General features: G+C 37.6%; 4 protein-coding genes across 7 annotated transcripts; all 4 read left to right on the top strand.

The window, feature by feature from the left end:
- The first annotated feature begins 928 nt into the window (after window positions 1-928).
- On the top strand, window positions 929-5,242 carry LOC145224956 (NXPE family member 3-like). Of its 2 annotated transcripts, XM_080091589.1 has the most exons (3): window positions 929-1,758; window positions 2,591-2,842; window positions 4,237-5,242. In XM_080091589.1, exons 1-3 carry the CDS (start codon window positions 1,310-1,312, stop codon window positions 5,228-5,230), a joined length of 1,695 nt encoding a protein of 564 aa, XP_079947715.1. In that variant the 5' UTR covers window positions 929-1,309; the 3' UTR covers window positions 5,231-5,242. The 2 variants fall into 2 exon arrangements, with proteins under 2 accessions (XP_079947715.1, XP_079947716.1); XM_080091590.1 differs by lacking the exon at window positions 2,591-2,842.
- Window positions 5,243-10,090: 4,848 nt separating this feature from the next.
- Window positions 10,091-12,169, top strand: LOC145223650 (NXPE family member 3-like). The gene is made up of 3 exons (XM_080090051.1): window positions 10,091-10,419; window positions 11,326-11,491; window positions 12,089-12,169. The coding sequence occupies exons 1-3, from the start codon at window positions 10,091-10,093 to the stop codon at window positions 12,167-12,169; spliced, it is 576 nt and encodes a 191-aa protein (XP_079946177.1).
- Window positions 12,170-12,367: 198 nt separating this feature from the next.
- Window positions 12,368-13,349, top strand: LOC145223649 (NXPE family member 3-like). Its single transcript, XM_080090050.1, has one exon. It carries the CDS (start codon window positions 12,711-12,713, stop codon window positions 13,347-13,349), a length of 639 nt encoding a protein of 212 aa, XP_079946176.1. The 5' UTR covers window positions 12,368-12,710.
- A 1,178-nt stretch (window positions 13,350-14,527) lies between these two features.
- Window positions 14,528-19,222, top strand: LOC145224548 (NXPE family member 3-like). Of its 3 annotated transcripts, XR_013859680.1 has the most exons (4): window positions 14,528-15,137; window positions 16,060-16,314; window positions 16,410-16,603; window positions 17,770-17,830. XR_013859680.1 is itself a non-coding variant. In XM_080091080.1 (3 exons), exons 1-3 carry the CDS (start codon window positions 14,719-14,721, stop codon window positions 18,761-18,763), a joined length of 1,668 nt encoding a protein of 555 aa, XP_079947206.1. In that variant the 5' UTR covers window positions 14,528-14,718; the 3' UTR covers window positions 18,764-19,222. The 3 variants fall into 3 exon arrangements, 2 of the variants coding, with proteins under 2 accessions (XP_079947206.1, XP_079947207.1); XM_080091080.1 differs by lacking the exon at window positions 16,410-16,603 and having other exon boundaries at window positions 17,770-19,222; XM_080091081.1 differs by lacking the exons at window positions 16,060-16,314; window positions 16,410-16,603 and having other exon boundaries at window positions 17,770-19,222.
- The last annotated feature ends 586 nt before the right edge of the window (window positions 19,223-19,808 follow it).

The following is a 19,808-nucleotide window of genomic DNA, read 5'->3' as shown; positions in this document are numbered from 1 at the left end:
GATTAGTTTTTGTATGATGACAGTTTAAAAAAATTAAAAACTTGGGCCTTAATACATACTTATGCTGTTATTTTTATGTATTTTTTAAAGGTCGAGAAATCAATCAGACTACTTTATGCTTTGCGTCGGTCCAAATCAAGTTTAACCAAGCAACGTTATTAACTTTAAGACATATAACTGTTAATCTGAAGGTACTAACAACAACGAATAAACAACCACTTGACAGTTGATCACCAATAAAGCGAAATGAAACATCACATTCCAAAAACTTAAAAAAAGACTTATTATTGGAACTTTCATCTCTCTAATAAAGCAAATAAGCAATTTTTTGCATACCAGTCGCCTTTGCTATAAAAAACACTTTAGAAAATGACAAAAATTTGTTGGGCCTTATTGTCAGCAATGGCTGACAAACAAAACCCTAATAAAATTCATTTGAGGTAATTCTTTTTTTCAGATTGGATAACGCTCCAATTGAGCTAAAATGACCCCTTTCTGATATATCCTAATAAGATTTCATTTCGACAACAAAACCTTTTTATTTTTGTAACAAAATTTTTTAAAAAAATAATAAAAAGCTGTAAAAAAACACTTTTGAATTTGGATTGGTCGTAGAAACTAATACACAGAACTTGCAGGTCCAAAACTTTTCAAATCATTGTAAGTTTGAATAAATCTAAAAATTATATCGAAACGGAAACATTTTTACATGTATACTAAAAAATATGAGTAGTGGGCCTTATTACCTTCCGGGCCTATATACCTTCAGGTACCTTATATACTTTGCAAATTTTCGGTCGCGATCCGTATTTTCATTGTAATATGCTTATTTTTATGCTTTTTCGGCAACAGAAAAATTTCACGTCGGGGGCGCCCCTCATTGATCATGTAACGTTTTCATATTTTTAATTAGCCCAAATTTTCAAAATTTGTAAACGTAAACTTCAGTAAATCACGCCAAATTTATATTGTTTGTGCATTAGGGGATTTCCGCAACGGGGAGTACCCAAACTTTTCCGCAGTCAAGCGTTTACCAGCCTTAGCTTTGTCAGTCGCGAAACGCCGTTGATATTGAAATAAACGTATGGAACGAGAGCGTTTGATCAAGCTGAAAACCGTCGAGACAATTTTCTAATTAACACTTTAAATAATCACATCACGGACATGCCACGTTAGAAAGTTGGTTGTTTAAAAGACTGGGTTCTGTAGAATCTGGGAAGACAGCTTATCAACTTCTGTGCCTTCATAGTTGAGGTGTAACTGTGTACAAAGTTGTCTCAGAAAGTGTGGTCAATAAAAATAAAATCTAATGACGAGTCAATTTCCAAAAAGAAGTATGAAGGATGAGATAAAAAGACTATGCAGCACAAGCAAACTTGCACTAATTCTTGCGATGATTTTTTTGGTGTTTAACATCAATAAGATAATGACTTTTACCAACAACAAGCCAAACTTTAAACCAGTTACCAAAGGAACGTATAGCGATGTGCCAATCTTAAAACCGTTGGTGTGCAAGTTTGGAAGTAAAGAATGGCGTAAGTTTATGCCTGAAATCGACGATTTGCTGACGAAAATTGAACATGACAACATAGTGAATTGGCCAGTGGACATCAAACAAACAACTGACCCTAAAAATACGGTAATCAGTTTTCAACCTCCAGCTGAACTTAGAGTTGGTCAAACGCTAAGAGGCACAATACAAGCCAGAGATTTCGAGAAAAAGGAAAAGAGATATGGAGGTGATTACTTTCGTGCCCGGTAAGTTCGACTTAATTAAGTAAACCCAAGTAAATTGTTTTCGAGATATAACGCTGTCGCAGGTACCCTATTCTGTAGAAGATTCGTTTGCATAACATTAAATCTAATTTGCAGGTATGCGCAGTGTAACATACAAAATGTTTGAAACAAATGCACTTTCTAACACTTTTCCACATAGTGTGATTCAAAAGTAACCATTCACAAAGAGAAGTTACAATTTTCGCCAATCTGTTTTTTCGTCCTCTTATAAGCAGACAAGTGGAAACATCGCCAGAGGCATTTTTAGTTCTCCAAGTAAACCACAAAGTAACGTTTATTGCGAGCACTTTAAGCACAAACCATCGCGTGAATAAATCGACCACACTTTGAAGGATATCCGCTTCGTACTCATTTTTTCAAATTGTTTTTTCACAATTTTGTGATGACTTGTCGTTGAAATTTACATTAATTTGTTTTTGCATACACACAATCTCTTTGTTTACAATGGAAATTACTTATTGCGCAGTACAGATTTTTTAAAGTCTCGGCATGACAGAACAACGGAAAATTGCGCATGCTCGGCATAGAGCAGTGGTCGGCAACCGCCGGTCCGCGGCCCGGTACCAGTCCGTTACAAGGCTGTATACCATTTTCAGGTTAAATGCTTTAAAACCTTTTGCCCATGTATCCCGGGGATGATGAACTAATCCGCAAGGCCGGTTCGCGATAAAATTTCAGTTTTAAAAACGGTCCGCAGTATACTTTTTGTGTACAAAAAAGGTTGCCGACCCCTGGCATAGAGCAAACCTGCCAGTTTTAACAGCAGAAACTTAACGTTTATCGTTTTTATTAGTCTTATGCGGATTGGGCCTCAAGGAAACCAATTAAAAGACGGTATAGCGGTAATGATTGAAGATTATTACAATGGAACATACAGTTGGAACACCATAGTCCCTTGGCCTGGACGGTGTCAACTAATTATTGAACTTGTACACTCCAGTGAAGCTGTGGTGGATTTGGTTTCGCAGCGCGCGACGCTTGTTAACTTAAATCGGTTTCGAGGTATTTTTGACAAGGATGAAGTAGAATGCGACATAAATTTGAGGTGAGTCGAAATCTCATTGCTGGAAATAGTTTCAGCTGACAAAGAGCAAAAAAAACACACACAATATAATCGTAAACTGTAAATATTTAGGGTCAAACTAAAATGCTAAGTCGCGAGATATGTGCAATTGATATTGGGTTTCGGAAAGGAATATCCAGACGTTCAGCAAACATGCTTGCGCGGAAAACTGCTGAGTCGTGGGACAGCCAGAGATTGAAAATCATTCGCCTATATATGTATGTAATATAGCTTTCGTCATTATGAAACCTTACCTCAATCTTAAAAGCACTGATCAAAAGCATTTTTACGCATTTCAGGTGATTACCTGATATTTTAAATTTAGCTGTTTGCGCGATGTCCCGTGATTTAATGCTTTGTTATCGTCCAATATTTACGCACTCACAAAATTGCAAACCACTGCGGTTTGTTAGCAATGTAACTCAAAGTTTCGAAGAACAGGTTTAAACCAAATTTAAACTTAGCACAACACAACATAACAAATTGTAGCAAACGGTTTAACGTTTCGCATTTTGGGTAATTGTTAACATTTTTTTTAACAAACCGAGCATTGTTCTGGAAAAAACAAATGTTTCATACAACTTGTTTCAAACCATGAAATGTTGCAATTAAAGTAAGAGTAAAGTGACTTCTTACTAGAACTCATTAATTCAGAAACTATAAACAAATATGCTATAAAGCAGTGGTCGGCAACCGCCAGTCCGCGGCCGGTACCGGTCCGCGAGGAGTTCGTTACCGGGCCGTATACTTTTTCAGGTTAAATGCTTCAAAACATTTTGCCCATGTATTCCAGGTTTGATAAACTAATTTGCTCGTTTTCGTTGCTTAATATGTGTAGTTTTTTAAGGCCGGTCGGCGATAAAATGTTAGTTTTAGAAACGGTCCACAGAGCAAAAAAGGTTGCCGACCCCTGCTATAAAGTATAGCAATTATTTATCAAAAAGTTTGAAAATATGATGCTATGGACGACGCAACCAAATTAATTGGCGATTTTGTGTCGGGACACAGGGGTTACAAAGCATTGCACTAGACGAGTACATTGTCATGTAATCTAAAAATAATCTGACTACAATGCTTCAAACAAAGACATAAGGAACCGGTTTTAACCAATTTTCATAGTTATAACTATTTTCATAGTTATAATTCATAGTTATACTTATAAGTAGGAAAATGTTGTTTTTCCTAAAAAAATTTAAAGAATAAAAATATAAGCCAATATACCTTATTAAGCAGTCACTGAAAATTTGGTTTGTCAATACGTTTTTTTTTTCTTAATTTTCATATCAGTCGTTTTTTCTGATACACCAGATACACCAGAATTTGGTTTAAACGCTTTCTTTAGTTAAGTTTGTTTCTAATTTTTATATTTATTGCAGTGATCCCGACAGCACCAGTTGCGATTACTCACAAAAGTCCAGAGGCATCACTTGGTATTGCAACAAACCTCAGAACTTTACTTCTTGTCCCGAACGGGTTCCCATGTACAAGATCACCTTAAAAGACAAAACCTCATTAGGAAAGAATCCACTTTTTAAAAGGGGTGTAAATTGGCAAACTGAGATTTCAAACTCGGGAGCGATGTTCTATGCCCAGGGTACAAGCAAAGACATGCCGAGGAGCTCATTGAAATGTAACTCGCTTACTGCCTCAATGCGATCTAAAAATGAAAAGATTTTAGGCGGACCAACCGGCTACTTTCACCAAAGTCGATGGGTTTCATTGCTTTGCGATAACCACAGAATTCCGTCAATGCTTGAGTGTTTAAAAGACAAGTCCGTGTACTTCATTGGCGATTCTACGATGCGTCAATGGTACTACAGCGGTTTGCAAACGCAACTTCGACTAAGAGACACCGGACCACCTAATAATAAGTTTTGGTCCATGCCTCGAGACGGAATCAATTTGCAAGACGATATTCGAATTTACTATAGAGCACATGGCAACCCATTACACAGCTCAGGTCCACCCGAGAGTCGTCCTTACGTTGTGGACACATTGCAAAGCATCAATGGAACTCGGCCTACAGCCGTTGTTTTTAACATTGGGTCGCATTTTCTACCGTACGACCCATCAGTTTTTATACAACGCCTTACAGGCATTAGAAATGCTGCTGTAATGCTACACAAAAGGTATCCATCCGTTAAGTTCTTTGTAAAGGGCGCCACGCGGTTTCGAAGCAGTGCAGTCGGTCCACTGAGCGATTGGCTATATTTACGGACGGATCGGATACTACGTGGATTTTTCAATGACTTGCCGTACGTAAATCACTTAAACACATGGGAAATGACATTTACACCACAAGTCAACGTTCATGCCAGTGCAGAATATATAGAAAATTTTATTTTGCATTTTATGTCGTATTATTGCTGACAAGAATATTTGAAGAGCAATTTGTATGACAGATGTGTATTTCCCATAGTATAATAATTACTTTGTGACAAGGTACAACCGTTTCTGTTATGTTGTTTTGTCTAGTTTGAAAGCAACCTTTAAGTCACTTTCAAAAATGAGTAAGGTTTATTGATTCACAGGTTCTAACATGTCTTTGCGAAGATAAAATCACATCTCGTCTTTTAAACAAACTCGGCAAAACTGTTAAAAAAAGCTTGGATCCGCTATTTTGTTAGTAACTTTGTCAACATCATTTTGCCAGCTTGTATGTGTGGCATTGTGCTCAAACTTAGGCCCAAAAATTCTTTCCATCTTGTAATTTGTACTTTTAAATCATATTGTTTATGTTACATGCATGTGACATATAAATTCTTACATGCTGTATTTTTTTGTGTCTTTATTAGTTTTTGTGGAGTGAAAACAAGTTTGCCGACTGGAGTTAGGATTTTTTATTTGTTTTTGTTATCACGAAACGAAAAGGAACTGCCGGCCGTGCGCGAGTGTTGGCATGCTACCCTAAGCAGTAAAGCGTGAAAAATTGCACAAGATTTTTTTTCAAAAAAAAAACTATGTAGAGGCCCCATCCCCGCCTCAACAAGTGACGACCGACCGTAAACCGGTGGTGGTTATTGTGTCGTCTCCTTTCTAAAACAAAACGTCGGAAAGTACGAAAATAACGGAATATATATAGCCTGGCACGAAAAGAGAGTATAGTTAAAAGAAACAATTTTACTGAAAAAGGCAGGAGAAACACGCTCTTCGTTCAAGGGATAGCTTTAACGCATTAGTACATACATAAAAGCATTTGGTTGTCGTAACTAGGATTATTATTACGTATTTAGTAATACAACATAATGTTGCTATAACATAGTGTGTTAAAGATTAAAATTTAAATAGTTTTGTATCGTGCCTTTAAATTTTGAAACGTTTTGACCTGTTCCAATAACTTTTCATACATTTGGGCCGTTATTTTGTTTTGAAAAGGTATTGGGAATTCCAAATATTCATTTTTGCAGAAAAGTTTTTTTTTTGCTCTATAATTTTTAATCGCCATGTCGCTATATTTTAATCGTAATGAGAGAAATTTCGCTGTTAAAAATCTGACAAAGAAATAATTGAACGGTCGGGTCGAAGTAAAAGCTGTGTTTTTCGAGTAAGGTATCGTATCGTATCGTATTTTATTTACGTGCACTAGAACGCGGCAAGCATAGTAACTTATGTCGGTACAATGGCACGGAAAACACAGAAAACAGCTGCAAAAACCTAGCGGTTGAAAATACGCTAAAATAATACTAACAGATGGAGGACAACGGTAAAAAACGCAGCAGCTGTACTTGGTAAAAAGAAAGCGGGTCCGAGAGGTTGGAATCTTGTTGGAGAAACGAGTGGCGCTAACGGCAACGCGACTGGGTTTGACAACATGGGTGGATTTCAGCCGGTTGAATAATTAAAGGTAGGTAAACAACGACCACCAAAAAAGAAACCCTACCCAACACCATGAAATCTTAATTGATTTGGCGAAAAAAAGATCAAATCAAGACAATACCATAAACGCGTAGTTAATAAATATTTAAAGGAATTTAAGAGTCAAACACTGAATCAGTTTTTTTTTAATGGATAAAGATATCTGTCAGCTTGTTAGTAAGTGGTCAATTTTGTCTTCGTTTGTTCTATAAAATTAACAAAATGTTAGTCGAATGCGTCCTGTATTATTTGTGTACATTTTCTTTTTTTTTTAAATCGCTTCATTTGTATGCTTTTTGTATTGTTAAATAAACGTGTTGTCTATCATTGTTGTTGAAAAACTTTCTAATGCTATTTTGGTACAATAATGCCTTTTTAAATCAAAGTCGGAAAAAGCGGTCGGTTTTGTTGTTATTTCTATTTGTTTGATCAGGTCAAAGTAAAAGTGACGTAGTTTGGATTTTTTCAAGTTAAAGTCTGCGTTTGTATCGCTTAGAGCAGGGGTTTCCAACCTTTTTACGGTCCCGTACCACTTAGATGCTATGTGCTGCCATTCGTACCACTTCTTGCAGAATAACTAATTTGATCGAATCATATTTTTAAGAATAATATTGGCCTACTAAAATGACACTAAATTTAATGAGGTTTTGCTTTTGTTTACTGTCCACCAATTGGTCGATGCGCGAAAATTTTTGTTTGTAAACAAAACCAGACAAACAAAATATAAAGGTATGAAGACAGGATTTTGTGAAAAAAGAACGCTACTCGCGTACCGCCTGAAAAACCTTCGCGTACAACTAGTCGTACGCGTACCACAGGTTGGGAACCCCTGGCTTAGAGTATTATGTAGTTTTTGGTGCTAACAACTGCATTCATTACGCGGGGAAACCTATCCACATCGGTGGTGTCCTATGTTGGAGTCATTCGTTGAAGGTCCATCAACCAGAATATAAAAATAATTACACATGTATATCACCGCCATGCCCACTAGAAGTCGTGTTCTATTGGTAACGTTAAATCCACCTGATTCAATCAGATAAACCAGGGGTTCTTAACCAGGGGTACATGTACCCCTTGGGGGTACGAAGCACCAAAGCAGGAGGTACAACATGCAGTGTGAAATTATACGCTATTAGGCATATTTGTGAAAAATGCGTAGCAAGTTACTTTGTTATATGTCTTTGACTGATTTGAATTGATTGTTGGTGTGCTGTAAATATTGTTGAACTTACAAGACTGTTTTAATGCATGCTTTCAACGCATAACCTATAAATACACTGAGTTTAATTTCTATTGTTACAATTTTGTTTACTTCCGTTGGCCATTGTGGACAGGGGGTACGAGAAAATTTTGTAAACGCTCAAAGGGTACGAGCACTAAAAAGGTTAAGAAACACTGAGATAAACGACTATGTTGGGTAGCTGAAATTACCCTGATGAAGACGCCTCGTACAGGACGCCGAAACGTCGGATGATTTGTGCATGTTTGCCGATTCAACAAAAGGAAAGTTTATGAAGTATGCCTGGCAACAACCCCCTATAATATATATATATATATATTAAGTAAATTTATGATAAAATACAAACGCACAAGTACCAAGAAATTCAGCTTAAAATCCATTTAAGTCCTCGCTAAAGATTTTTTTACCGAGCTAAGTTAGCGAGCGAGGAAGTGTTCATAATGCCGCCCCTGTTCTGATACAGTTACAGCTTGTATTAGGTGCGTCTTTAATTTATGTGCCGTGAATAAGCCCCCCTCCCCCCCCCCCATAATTTTGCCAGCTTGTTTGCGTGGCATTAAAAAGCCGTGCACCTATTTTACAAATTGGAATGTCAAGCATTTTCTTTTTCACACCTACAAGGTTTATCAAGTTGACTACTTCGAGGTATATTTATTCTGAATTAAGAACCTTTACTTCTGGCAGTATAAGATTTATACAAGGTGTTACAACGAGAATTAATTGTTCCGCTTGACTGAGTTAAGTTCCCTTTTATTCGTGACGTATTGAAATATTCATCCGCGAGAGAGCAAGTACTTTAAACGCCACGTTTTTGTGAGATGCGTTAGTTTCTAGTTTTGCAGTCAAGTTAAGTGAATTTATCCTAATTTCTTGTGTCTTTTTTTGTTTATAGTGAAACTGTAAATTATAACAACAGTAACTAAAATGCTGAATTGTCAGTTGTGAAACCTCTAGCCGCGTGCTAGTAAATCCTGGTTACCCAACAGTTGGTATGTTTTTATTTTCTAATTTAGTTTGTGTTTAACTTGTGATAATGTGTATTCTAACAGTAACTGGACTTATTACAAGTAATCTGGAAGTAATTTTATGGTAAAATATGACCGATCAATGTAGATTTAATTTAAAACCTTGTCTGTACTGTTCAAACAGATTAATGTGTGATTTATCGCTATGACTTCATAATGTGAACGTGTGGCTCATGTATGCGATTTGTGATGACAGAAAAACCGTTGCCGTCGCTATTGACGTTGTCGTCTCTGCTATTAGTCGTCAGCGTTGCCTTTTATCGTTCACCAAGAACATTCGTCGCATGTGCAAGAGTGGCTCGTCTTGGAGGACGGGCTGTAGGACGGGCGCGTATTACAAAAGGGTTATCTTTTTTTTCACGGGGTTCGAACCCAGGACACTCCCGGAAACGAATCCCGATTATGTTTTTTAGGGTAAATACTTCTTGGTGTTTAAATTCAAGGCTTTACATTCAAAATGCATACTTTGCAATTTTGTTTTCGCGATCCTTATTTTTACGCTAATTGATAACGACGCATTTTTGGGCAACAAAAGAATTTCACGGCCGCGCCCAACTTGGCAATATTCCATTTTTTATCTTTAATTAGCCCAAATTTTTAATCCCAACATCCCCAAACGTAAACTTCAATTAATCAAGCCAAATCCATATTTTTGTGTATTAGGGAATTCCCGCAAAGGTGAGTTCCCAAACTTTTCCGATCGTTCACAAGCCTAAGCTTGTTTATCAGTTGCTGAACGCGGTTGCTATTGAAATGGACGCAATGGCCGCAAGCGTTTGATGAAATTGGAATCCGTCGAGACAATTTTCTAATCAACACTTTAAATAATCACAACAAGGACATGTCACGTTGGAAAGTTGCTTGTTCAAAATACTGTGTTCTGTAGCATCTGAGAAGACAGCAGTTATATCGGTATTAAGTTTTGTGCCTTGTAAGTTGAGGTGTGACGGTGTACAATATTGTCTCAGAAAGTGTGGTTAATAAAAATAAAATCTACTGACGAATCAATTTCCGAAAAGAAGTATGGATGAGATAAAAAGACTATGCAGCACAAGCAAACTTGCATTGATTCTCACGATGATTTTTTTGGTGATTAACATCAATAAGATAATGACTTTTACCAACAACAAGCCAAACTTTAAACCAGTTACCAAAGGAACGTATAGCGATGTGCCAATCTTAAAACCGTTGGTGGGCAAGTTTGGAAGTAAAGAATGGCGTAAGTTTATGCCTGAAATTGACGATTTGCAAATGAAAATTGAACATGGCATAGTGAAATGGCCAGTGGACATCAAACAAACAACTGACCCCAAAAATACAGTTATCAGTTTTCAACCTATTGCTGAACTTAGAGTTGGTCAAACGCTGAGCGGCACAATACAAGCCAGAGATTTTGAGAAAAAGGAAAATATATATGGAGGTGATTACTTTCGAGCCCGGTAAGATCGACTTAATTTTGTTTAGTAAACCAAGGTAAATTGTTTTCGAGAGCAGTGGTCGGCAACCGCCGGTCCGCGGCCCGGTACCGGTCCGCGAGGAGTTCGTTACCGGGCCGTATAACATTTCCTGTGGAACGGTTTAAAACATTTTGCCCATGTATCCCGGGAATGATAAACTAATTTAGGTGTTTTTATTGCTAAATATTTGTAGCTTTTTTTCAAGACCGATCCGCGATAAAATTTCACTTTCAAAAACGGTCCGCAGTGCAAAAAAGGTTGCCGACCCCTGATATAAAGGACTTACAAGTGCCCTATTGTGTGTGTTGTGTTTGCCATTACGTATAGCCACGGACTAAAACAAGAACGATCAAAAATCAAGCTTGCGTGCTTTCGCGTGAATAAATCGACCTTGCTGTGAAGGTCATGTATATGCGCTTTCGTGTTTAACGTGTTTTTCGAAATTTTGTGATGACCTGCTGTCAAAATTTACAGTAACTAGTTATTACATACACACAAGCCCTTTGTTTCAAAAAGGTATCACTACAGTGGTCGGCAAACGCCGGGCCGCGGCCTGGTACCGCTCCGCGAGGAGTTCGCTACCGTGCCGTATACTTATTCAGGTTAAATACTTCAAAACATTTTGTCCATGCATCCCGGTGATGATATATAATTTATGCGTTTCCTTTGTTACATTTTTGTAGTGTTTGAAGGCCGGTCCGCGACAAAATTTCTGTTTCAAAAACGGTCCGCAGTAGAAAAAAGGTTGCCCACCCCTGTACTACTATACATGCTCGTTGCGCAATTCAGATTTTTTTTTGACGTTTCGGCACGACAGGGCAACGGGAAATTGCGATTGCCCGAAGAATAGAGAAATTTTGTCAGCAGAAACTTTATTGTTTTTATTAGGCTCATGCGGGTTGGGCCTCAAGGAAATCAAATAAAAGACGGCATAGCAGTAAAGATTGAAGATTATTACAATGGAACGTACGGTTGGAACACCATTGTCCTTTGGCCTGGACGTGGTCAACTAATTGTTGAACTTGTACACTCCAGTGAAGCAGTGGTGGATTTGGTATGGCAGCGCGCGACACTTGTAAACTTAAATAGAGGTTTTCGAGGTGTCTTTGAAGTTGGCAAACTACCAATAAAACTGTAAACACAAAATATATCTAGGGCGATATTAATAGAGGGGCGAGGTAGTAATATAACAAACCCTGTTTTCACTAATTTTCAGCAAACCTGCTTCCGCGGAAATCGCAGGCTACTCTCATCAAAGTCAGTGGGTGAAAAGTTTCAATACATACATATATGTATATATATATATATATATATGTAAAAGCATAGAGCCAATAAATGATAAGCTCGAAACAGTGTGCACTGTCTGCAGCTTATATATATATATTATTAGACTTACCAAAACCTAATTAATTAACACTGGCCATGAGCATTTATACCAGTTAAGGCGATTACCGGGGCGTTGAAAACGCAGCTATAACCGCTTCACATCAAAATTTGTGGTCAACCTCTTTCTTACATTTTGTAAAATAATGTTATCGGCGACGCAGTAAAATTACAAGGGGCCTTTGGATCGCGTCCCGGGGGTTAAGAATCACTGCACTAAACGAATCGATTACGCAAACGGTTTTTAACCAATTTTATTGTTAATTAGGAAAATGGTGCTTATGCCAAAATTAACAATTGTTCATCGCCCTCCCCCTCCTCCAAAGAAAAAAATGGGCGTGTACATTAGTAAAGGTTCAAAAAAAAAATTGTTTGTCAATCCGTTTTGTCTCAACTTTCCTACTGATCCGTTATAATTTTAATATACCAAATCTATCTATTTTCTTTGCACTAATATTTGGTATATTTATTTTCTTTTAATTAAGATTTTATTCTAATTTTGATATTTATTGCCAGTGATCCCCACAGCATCAGTTGCGATTACTCACAAAAGTCAAGAGGCATCACTTGGTATTGCAACAAACCTCAAAACTTAACTTCTTGTCCCGATCAAGTTCCCACGTACAAGATTACCAGAAAAGACAAAACCGTTTTAGGAAATCAGACACTTTTCAAAAACGGGTGTAAATTGGCAAACTGAGATTTCAAACTCGGGGGCGATGTTCTATGCCCAAGGTGCAACTGAAGATATGCCGAGGAGTTTTTTGAAGTGCAACTCGCGTACTGCTTTAATGAGATCTAAATATAAAACGCTGTTGCGCAGACCAACAGGCTACTTTCACCAAAGTCGATGGGTTTCATAGCTTTGCGACAACCACAGAATCCCGTCAATGCGTGAGTGTTTGAAACACAAGTCCGTGTATTTTATTGGCGATTCTACGATGCGCCAATGGTACTACAGCGGTTTGCGGGAGCAACTCGGTCTAAAGGACACAGGACCGCCGATCAATAAATCTTGGTCCATGCCCAAAGACGGAATCAACCTTGAAGAGGATATACGAATTCACTATAGAGCACATGGCAACCCGCTACACAATCCAGGTCCCCCCGAAAGTTGCCTTTACATGGTGGACACATTGCAAAACATCAATGGAAGTCGCCCTACAGCCGTTGTGTTTAACATTGGGTCGCATTTTCTACCGTACGACCCTTCTGTTTTGATACAACGTATAACAGGAGTCAGGAACGCTATTGTGATGCTGAATAAAATATATCCTTCCGTTCAGTTCTTTGTAAAGGGCGCCACGCGGTTTCGAAGCAGTAAGGTTGGCCCACTGAGTGACTGGCTATATTTACGAACACATCGTATTCTACTAGGATTTTTGAATGACTTGCCGTACGTACGTCACATAGACACATGGGAAATGACATTTATACCACAAGTCACCGTCCATGCCAGTGAAGACTATGTAGAAAATTTATTTTGCTTTTTATGTCATATTATTGCTAGCATTTTTGGTCCAGTTTGAAAATGCAATACAGTACGACATCGTTTTCTTTAGTAAAAGCAGGAATAATTTTGAAGCTTTTTTAGTTTTGTTGTTTTGCCAACTTTGTAGGTTCTTTGGACATATTTTTAATGTAACGTTACAGCAAACAGTTACATTTCTTTTCTATATTTCTTGTTTATAATTTACTGGTGGTGTCCCGTAATCCATTTATCCAGTATTTGTTTTTTTAGCTCGTTTGCTTTGTAGTTTGTTAGCGATTGCAATGATACTTGTGTAGATTTTGCAATAGTTGTTTACGAAGTCAGCTCGATTTAACTTGCTAGCTCTAAGCTTGCAAGGAAGTCTGGTAGTCCAATGGTTTGATTCAACTCTATTGGCAAATCATGTTTGAACATCGAAACATTTCCTGTTGCAGTTAATTATGATGTAGATACGACTTTGTGGCTGGCGTTTACGAGCTTTAATCGTATGTTTTGTCCCGTGCTGTAATTGAATGTTGCTTTGTGTGGGAATTGTACAAGAGCCAATCGCGAAAGCACATGTGTACGACTTAACGCCTTTTTAGAGGGTAAATATAAAAAAACGCACTGGTTCATTTCAGCCCTTTCCCCTCTTTGTGTATTTCAGAAGTAATAAAAAAACGAACTGAAATACAAGACATTTGTGTGGAGTTTCCAGTACTCTGTCTTGACAATCCCAGGAGCTTGCGGGAGGTTAAAGACGGTGGTATACCTCTTTACTTATATAGTGACTCCGTTTATAGCTTGTACCGAGACACCCTTTTTGCACTACAGTTTAATTGGTCTCACTCAAGGTAACTAAAAATACATACAGTTCCGGTTTTTACCCGACTTTTGTTGCTAAATAGAAAAATGATGCTTATGCCAAAATTGAAAATTATTTTCCGCAAAAAGACAAATTTTTGAAGTGTACATTAGTAAACATTTACAGAAAAGTTTGTTTGTGAACACCCCTGTCCGTTTGATTCTTAGTATACCAGATTTATGTCATGTTAGTGTAAATGCTCTCATTCAAGGCAACTGAAGCAAATCTATCAATAAGTCGAGCGTTCATAAATCTAAGCTTTTTTTATCAGTCGCGAAGCGCGGTTGCTATTGAAATGAAAGCAATGGCCGCGAGCGTTTGATCAAATTGAAATCTGTCGAGACGATTTTCTAATAAATACTTTAAATAATCACATCAAGGATATGCCACGTTGGAAAGCTGCTTGCTAAAAAGACTGTGTGTTCTGTAGCATCTGAGAAGACAGCAGTTATATCGGTATTCTGTGCTTTGAGAGGTGATGTGTAACACTGTACAAAGTTGTCTTCGAAAGTGTTGTTAATAAAAATAAAATCTACTGACAAATCATTTTCCAAAGAGAAGTATGAAGGATGAAATAAAGAGACTATGTAGCACAAGTAAACTTGTACTAATTCTTACGATGATTTTTGTGGCGTTTAACATCAATAAGATAATGACTTTTACTAACAACAAGCCAAACTTTGAACCAGTTACCAAAGGAGCGTATAGCGATGTGCCAATTCTAAAACCGTTGGTGTGCAAGTTTGGAAGTAAAGAATGGCGCAAGTTTATGCCTGAAATCGACAATTTTCTGACGAAAATTGAGCATAACATAGTGAATTGGCCAGTGGACATCAAACAAACAACTGACCCTAAAAATACAGTTATCAGTTTTCAACCTATTGCTGAACTTAGAGTTGGTCAAACGCTAAGAGGCACAATACAAGCCAGAGATTTTGAGAAAAAGGACAAGAGATATGGAGGTGATTACTTTCGTGCCCGGTAAGTTCGACTTAATTAAGTAAACCCAAGTAAATTGTTTTCGAGATATAACGCTGTCGCAGGTACCCTATTGTGTGTGTTGTGACTGTCATTCCGTATAGCTACGGACTAAATTTAAAAAAAAATAACAAACAAGTTTACGTGCTTGTACCTCTTTTGCAATCTGTAGGAGATTCGTTTGCATAACATTACATCTAATTTGCAGGTATGCGCAGTGTAACATACAAAATGTTTGAAACAAATGCACTTTCTAACACTTTTCCACATAGTGTGATTCAAAAGTAACCATACACAAAGAGAAGTTACAATTTTCGCCAATCTGTTTTTTCGTCCTCTTAAAAGCAGACAAGTGGAAACATCGCCAGAGGCATTTTCAGTTCTCCAAGTAAACCACAAAGTAACGTTTATTGCGAGCACTTTAAGCACAAACCATCGCATGAATAATTCGACCACACTTTGAAGGATATCCGCTTCGTACTCATTTTTTCAAATTGTTTTTTCACAATTTTGTGATGACTTGTCGTTGAAATTTACATTAATTTGTTTTTGCATACACACAATCTGTTTGTTTTCAATGGAAAATACTTGTTGCGCAGTACAGATTTTTTAAAGTCTCGGCATGACAGAACAACGGAAAATTGCGCATGCTCGGCATAGAGCAGTGGTCGGCAACCGCCGGTCCGCGACCCAGTACCAGTCCGTTACAAGGCTGTATACTATTTTCAGGTCAAATGCTTAAAAACTTTTTGCCCGTGTATTCCGGGGATGATCAACTAATCCGCAAGGCTGGTCCGCGACAAAATTTCAGTTTCAAAAACGGTCCGCAGTACAAAAAAGGTTGCCGACCCCTGGCATAGAGCAAACGTTGGTTAAAACCTTCCTGTTTTAACAGCAGAAACTTAACGTTTATCGTTTTTATTAGTCTTATGCGGATTGGGCCTCAAGGAAATCAATTAAAAGACGGTATAGCGGTAATGATTGGAGATTATTACAATGGAACATACAGTTGGAACACCATAGTCCCTTGGCCTGGACGGTGTCAACTAATTATTGAACTTGTACACTCCAGTGAAGCTGTGGTGGATTTGGTTTCGCAGCGCGCGACGCTTGTAAACTTACATCGAGGTTTTCGTGGTATTTATGACAAGGATGAAGTAGAATGCGACATAAATTTGAGGTGAGTCGAAATCTCATTGCTGGAAATAGTTTCAGCTGACAAAGAGCAATTGGCAAAACACACACACAATATAATCGTAAACTGTAAATATTTAGGGTGAAACTAAAATGCTAAATCGCGAGATATACAAGAAAGCGGGAGCCGCCTAATCGCAAATAAAAATGCTCACGGTTGATGTTGGGAATTGATGTTGGGTTTCGGAAAGGAATATCCAGACGTTCAGCAAACATGCTTGCGCGGAAAACTGCTGAGTCGTGGGACAGCCAGAGATTGAAAATCATTCGCCTATGTATGTATGTAATATAGCTTTCGTCATTATGAAACCTTACCTCAATCTTAAAAGCACTGATCAACAGCATTTTTACGCGTTTCAGGTGATTACCTGATATTTTAAATTTAGCTGTTTGCGCGATGTCCCGTGACTTAATGCTTTGTTATCGTCCAATATTTACGCACTCACACAATTGCAAACCACTGCGGTTTGTTAGCAATGTAACTCAAAGTTTCGAAAAACAGGTTTAAAGCAAATTTAAACTTAGCACAACACAACATAACAAATTGTAGCAAACGGTTTAACGTTTCGCATTTTGGGTAATTGTTAACATTTTTTTAACAAACCGAGTATTGTTCTGGAAAAAACAAATGTTTCACACAACTTGTTTCAAACCATGAAATGTTGCAATTAAATTAAGTAAGAGTAAAGTGACTTCTTACTAGAACTCATTAATTCAGAAACTATAAACAAATATGCTATAAAGCAGTGGTCGGCAACCGCCAGTCCGCGGCCGGTACCGGTCCGCGAGGAGCTCGTTACCGGGCCGTATACTTTTTCAAGTTAAATGCTTCAAAACATTTTGCCCATGTATTCCAGGTTTGATAAACTAATTTGCTCGTTTTCGTTGCTTAATATGTGTAGTTTTTTTAAGGCCGGTCGGCGATAAAATGTTAGTTTTAGAAACGGTCCACAGAGCAAAAAAGGTTGCCGACCCCTGCTATAAAGTATAGCAATTATTTATCAAAAAGTTTGAAAATATGATGCTATGGACGACGCAACCAAATTAATTGGCGAATTTGGGTCGGGACACAGGGGTTACAAAGCATTGCACTAGACGAGTACATTGTCATGTAATCTAAAAATAATCTGACTACAATGCTTCAAACAAAGACATAAGGAACCGGTTTTAACCAATTTTCATAGTTATAACTATTTTCATAATTATAATTCACAGTTATACTTATAAGTAGGAAAATGTTGTTTTTCCTAAAAAATTGTAAAGAATAAAAATATAAGCCAATATACCTTATTAAGCAGTCACTGAAAATTTGGTTTGTCAATACGTTTTTTTTTTCTCAATTTTCATATCAGTCGTTTTTTCTGATACACCAGATACACCAGAATTTGGTTTAAACGTTTTCTTTAGTTAAGTTTGTTTCTAATTTTTATATTTATTGCAGTGATCCCCACAGCACCAGTTGCGATTACTCACAAAAGTCCAGAGGCATCACTTGGTATTGCAACAAACCTCAGAACTTAACTTCTTGTCCCGAACGAGTTCCCATGTACAAGATTACCTTAAAAGCCAAAATCTCATTAGGAAAGAATCCACTTTTTAAAAGGGGTGTAAATTGGCAAACTGAGATTTCAAACTCGGGAGCGATGTTCTATGCCCAGGGTACAAGCAAAGACATGCCGAGGAGCTCATTGAAATGTAACTCGCTTACTGCCTTAATGCGATCTAAAAATGAAAAGATTTTAGGCGGACCAACCGGCTACTTTCACCAAAGTCGATGGGTTTCATTGCTTTGCGATAACCACAGAATTCCGTCAATGCGTGAGTGTTTAAAACGCAAGTCCGTGTACTTCATTGGCGATTCTACGATGCGTCAATGGTACTACAGCGGTTTGCAAACGCAACTTCGACTAAGAGACACCGGACCACCTAATAATAAGTTTTGGTCCATGCCTCGAGACGGAATCAATTTGCAAGACGATATTCGAATTTACTATAGAGCACATGGCAACCCATTACACAGCTCAGGTCCACCCGAGAGTCGTCCTTACATTGTGGACACATTGCAAAGCATCAATGGAACTCGGCCTACAGCCGTTGTTTTTAACATTGGGTCGCATTTTCTACCGTACGACCCATCAGTTTTTATACAACGCCTTACAGGCATTAGAAATGCTGCTGTAATGCTACACAAAAGGTATCCATCCGTTAAGTTCTTTGTAAAGGGCGCCACGCGGTTTCGAAGCAGTGCAGTCGGTCCACTGAGCGATTGGCTATATTTACGGACGGATCGGATACTACGTGGATTTTTCAATGACTTGCCGTACGTAAATCACTTAAACACATGGGAAATGACATTTACACCACAAGTCAACGTTCATGCCAGTGTAGAATATATAGAAAATTTTATTTTGCATTTTATGTCGTATTATTGCTGACAAGAATATTTGAAGAGCAATCTGTATGACAGATGTGTACTTTCCATAGTATAATAATTACTTTGTGACAAGGTACAGTCGTTTCTGTTATGTTGTTTTGGCTAGTTTAAAAGCAACCTTTAAATCACTTTTGAAAATGAGTAAGGTTTATTGATTTACAGGTTCTAACATGTCTTTGCGAAGATAAAATCACATCTCGTCTTTTAAACAAACTCGGCAAAACTGTTAAAAAAAGCTTGGATCCGCTATTTTGTTAGTAACTTTGTCAACATCATTTTGCCAGCTTGTGTGTGTGGCACTGTGCTCAAACTTAGGCCCAAAAATTCTTTCCATCTTGTAATTTGTACTTTTAAATCATATTGTTTATGTTACATGCATGTGACATATAAATTCTTACATGCTGTATTTTTTGATGTCTTTATTAATTTTTGTGGAGTGAAAACAAGTTTGCCGACTGGAGTTAGGATTTTTTATTTGTTTTTGTTATCACGAAACGAAAAGGAACTGCCGGCCGTGCGCGAGTGTTGGCATGCTACCCTAAGCAGTAAAGCGTGAAAAATTGCACAAGAATTTTTTTTCAAAAACAAAACTATGTAGAGGCCCCATCCCCGCCTCAACAAGTGACGACCGACCGTAAACCGGTGGTGGTTATTTTGTCGTCTCCTTTCTAAAACAAAACGTCGGAAAGTACGAAAATAACGGGAAAATATAGCCTGGCACGAAAGGAGAGTATAGTTAAAAGAAACAATTTTACTGAAAAAGGCAGGAGAAACACGCTCTTCGTTCAAGGGATAGCTTTAGCGCATTAGTACATACATAAAAGCATTTGGTTGTCGTAACTAGGATTATTATTACGTATTTAGTAATACAACATAATGTTGCTATAACATAGTGTGTTAAAGATTAAAATTTAAATAGTTTTGTATCGTGCCTTTAAATTTTGAAACGTTTTGACCTGTTCCAATAACTTTTCATACATTTGGGCCGTTATTTTGTTTTGAAAAGGTATTGGGAATTCCAAATATTCATTTTTGCAGACAAGTTT

The sequence above is a fragment of the Phallusia mammillata genome, chromosome 4 (genome assembly GCF_965637545.1).
Source record: "Phallusia mammillata chromosome 4, kaPhaMamm4.hap1.1, whole genome shotgun sequence".
In the NCBI taxonomy this organism is placed as follows: Eukaryota; Metazoa; Chordata; class Ascidiacea; order Phlebobranchia; family Ascidiidae; genus Phallusia; species Phallusia mammillata.
Note: the sequence above shows the minus strand (reverse complement) of the source record. Positions and strands in the feature narration are given on the sequence as shown.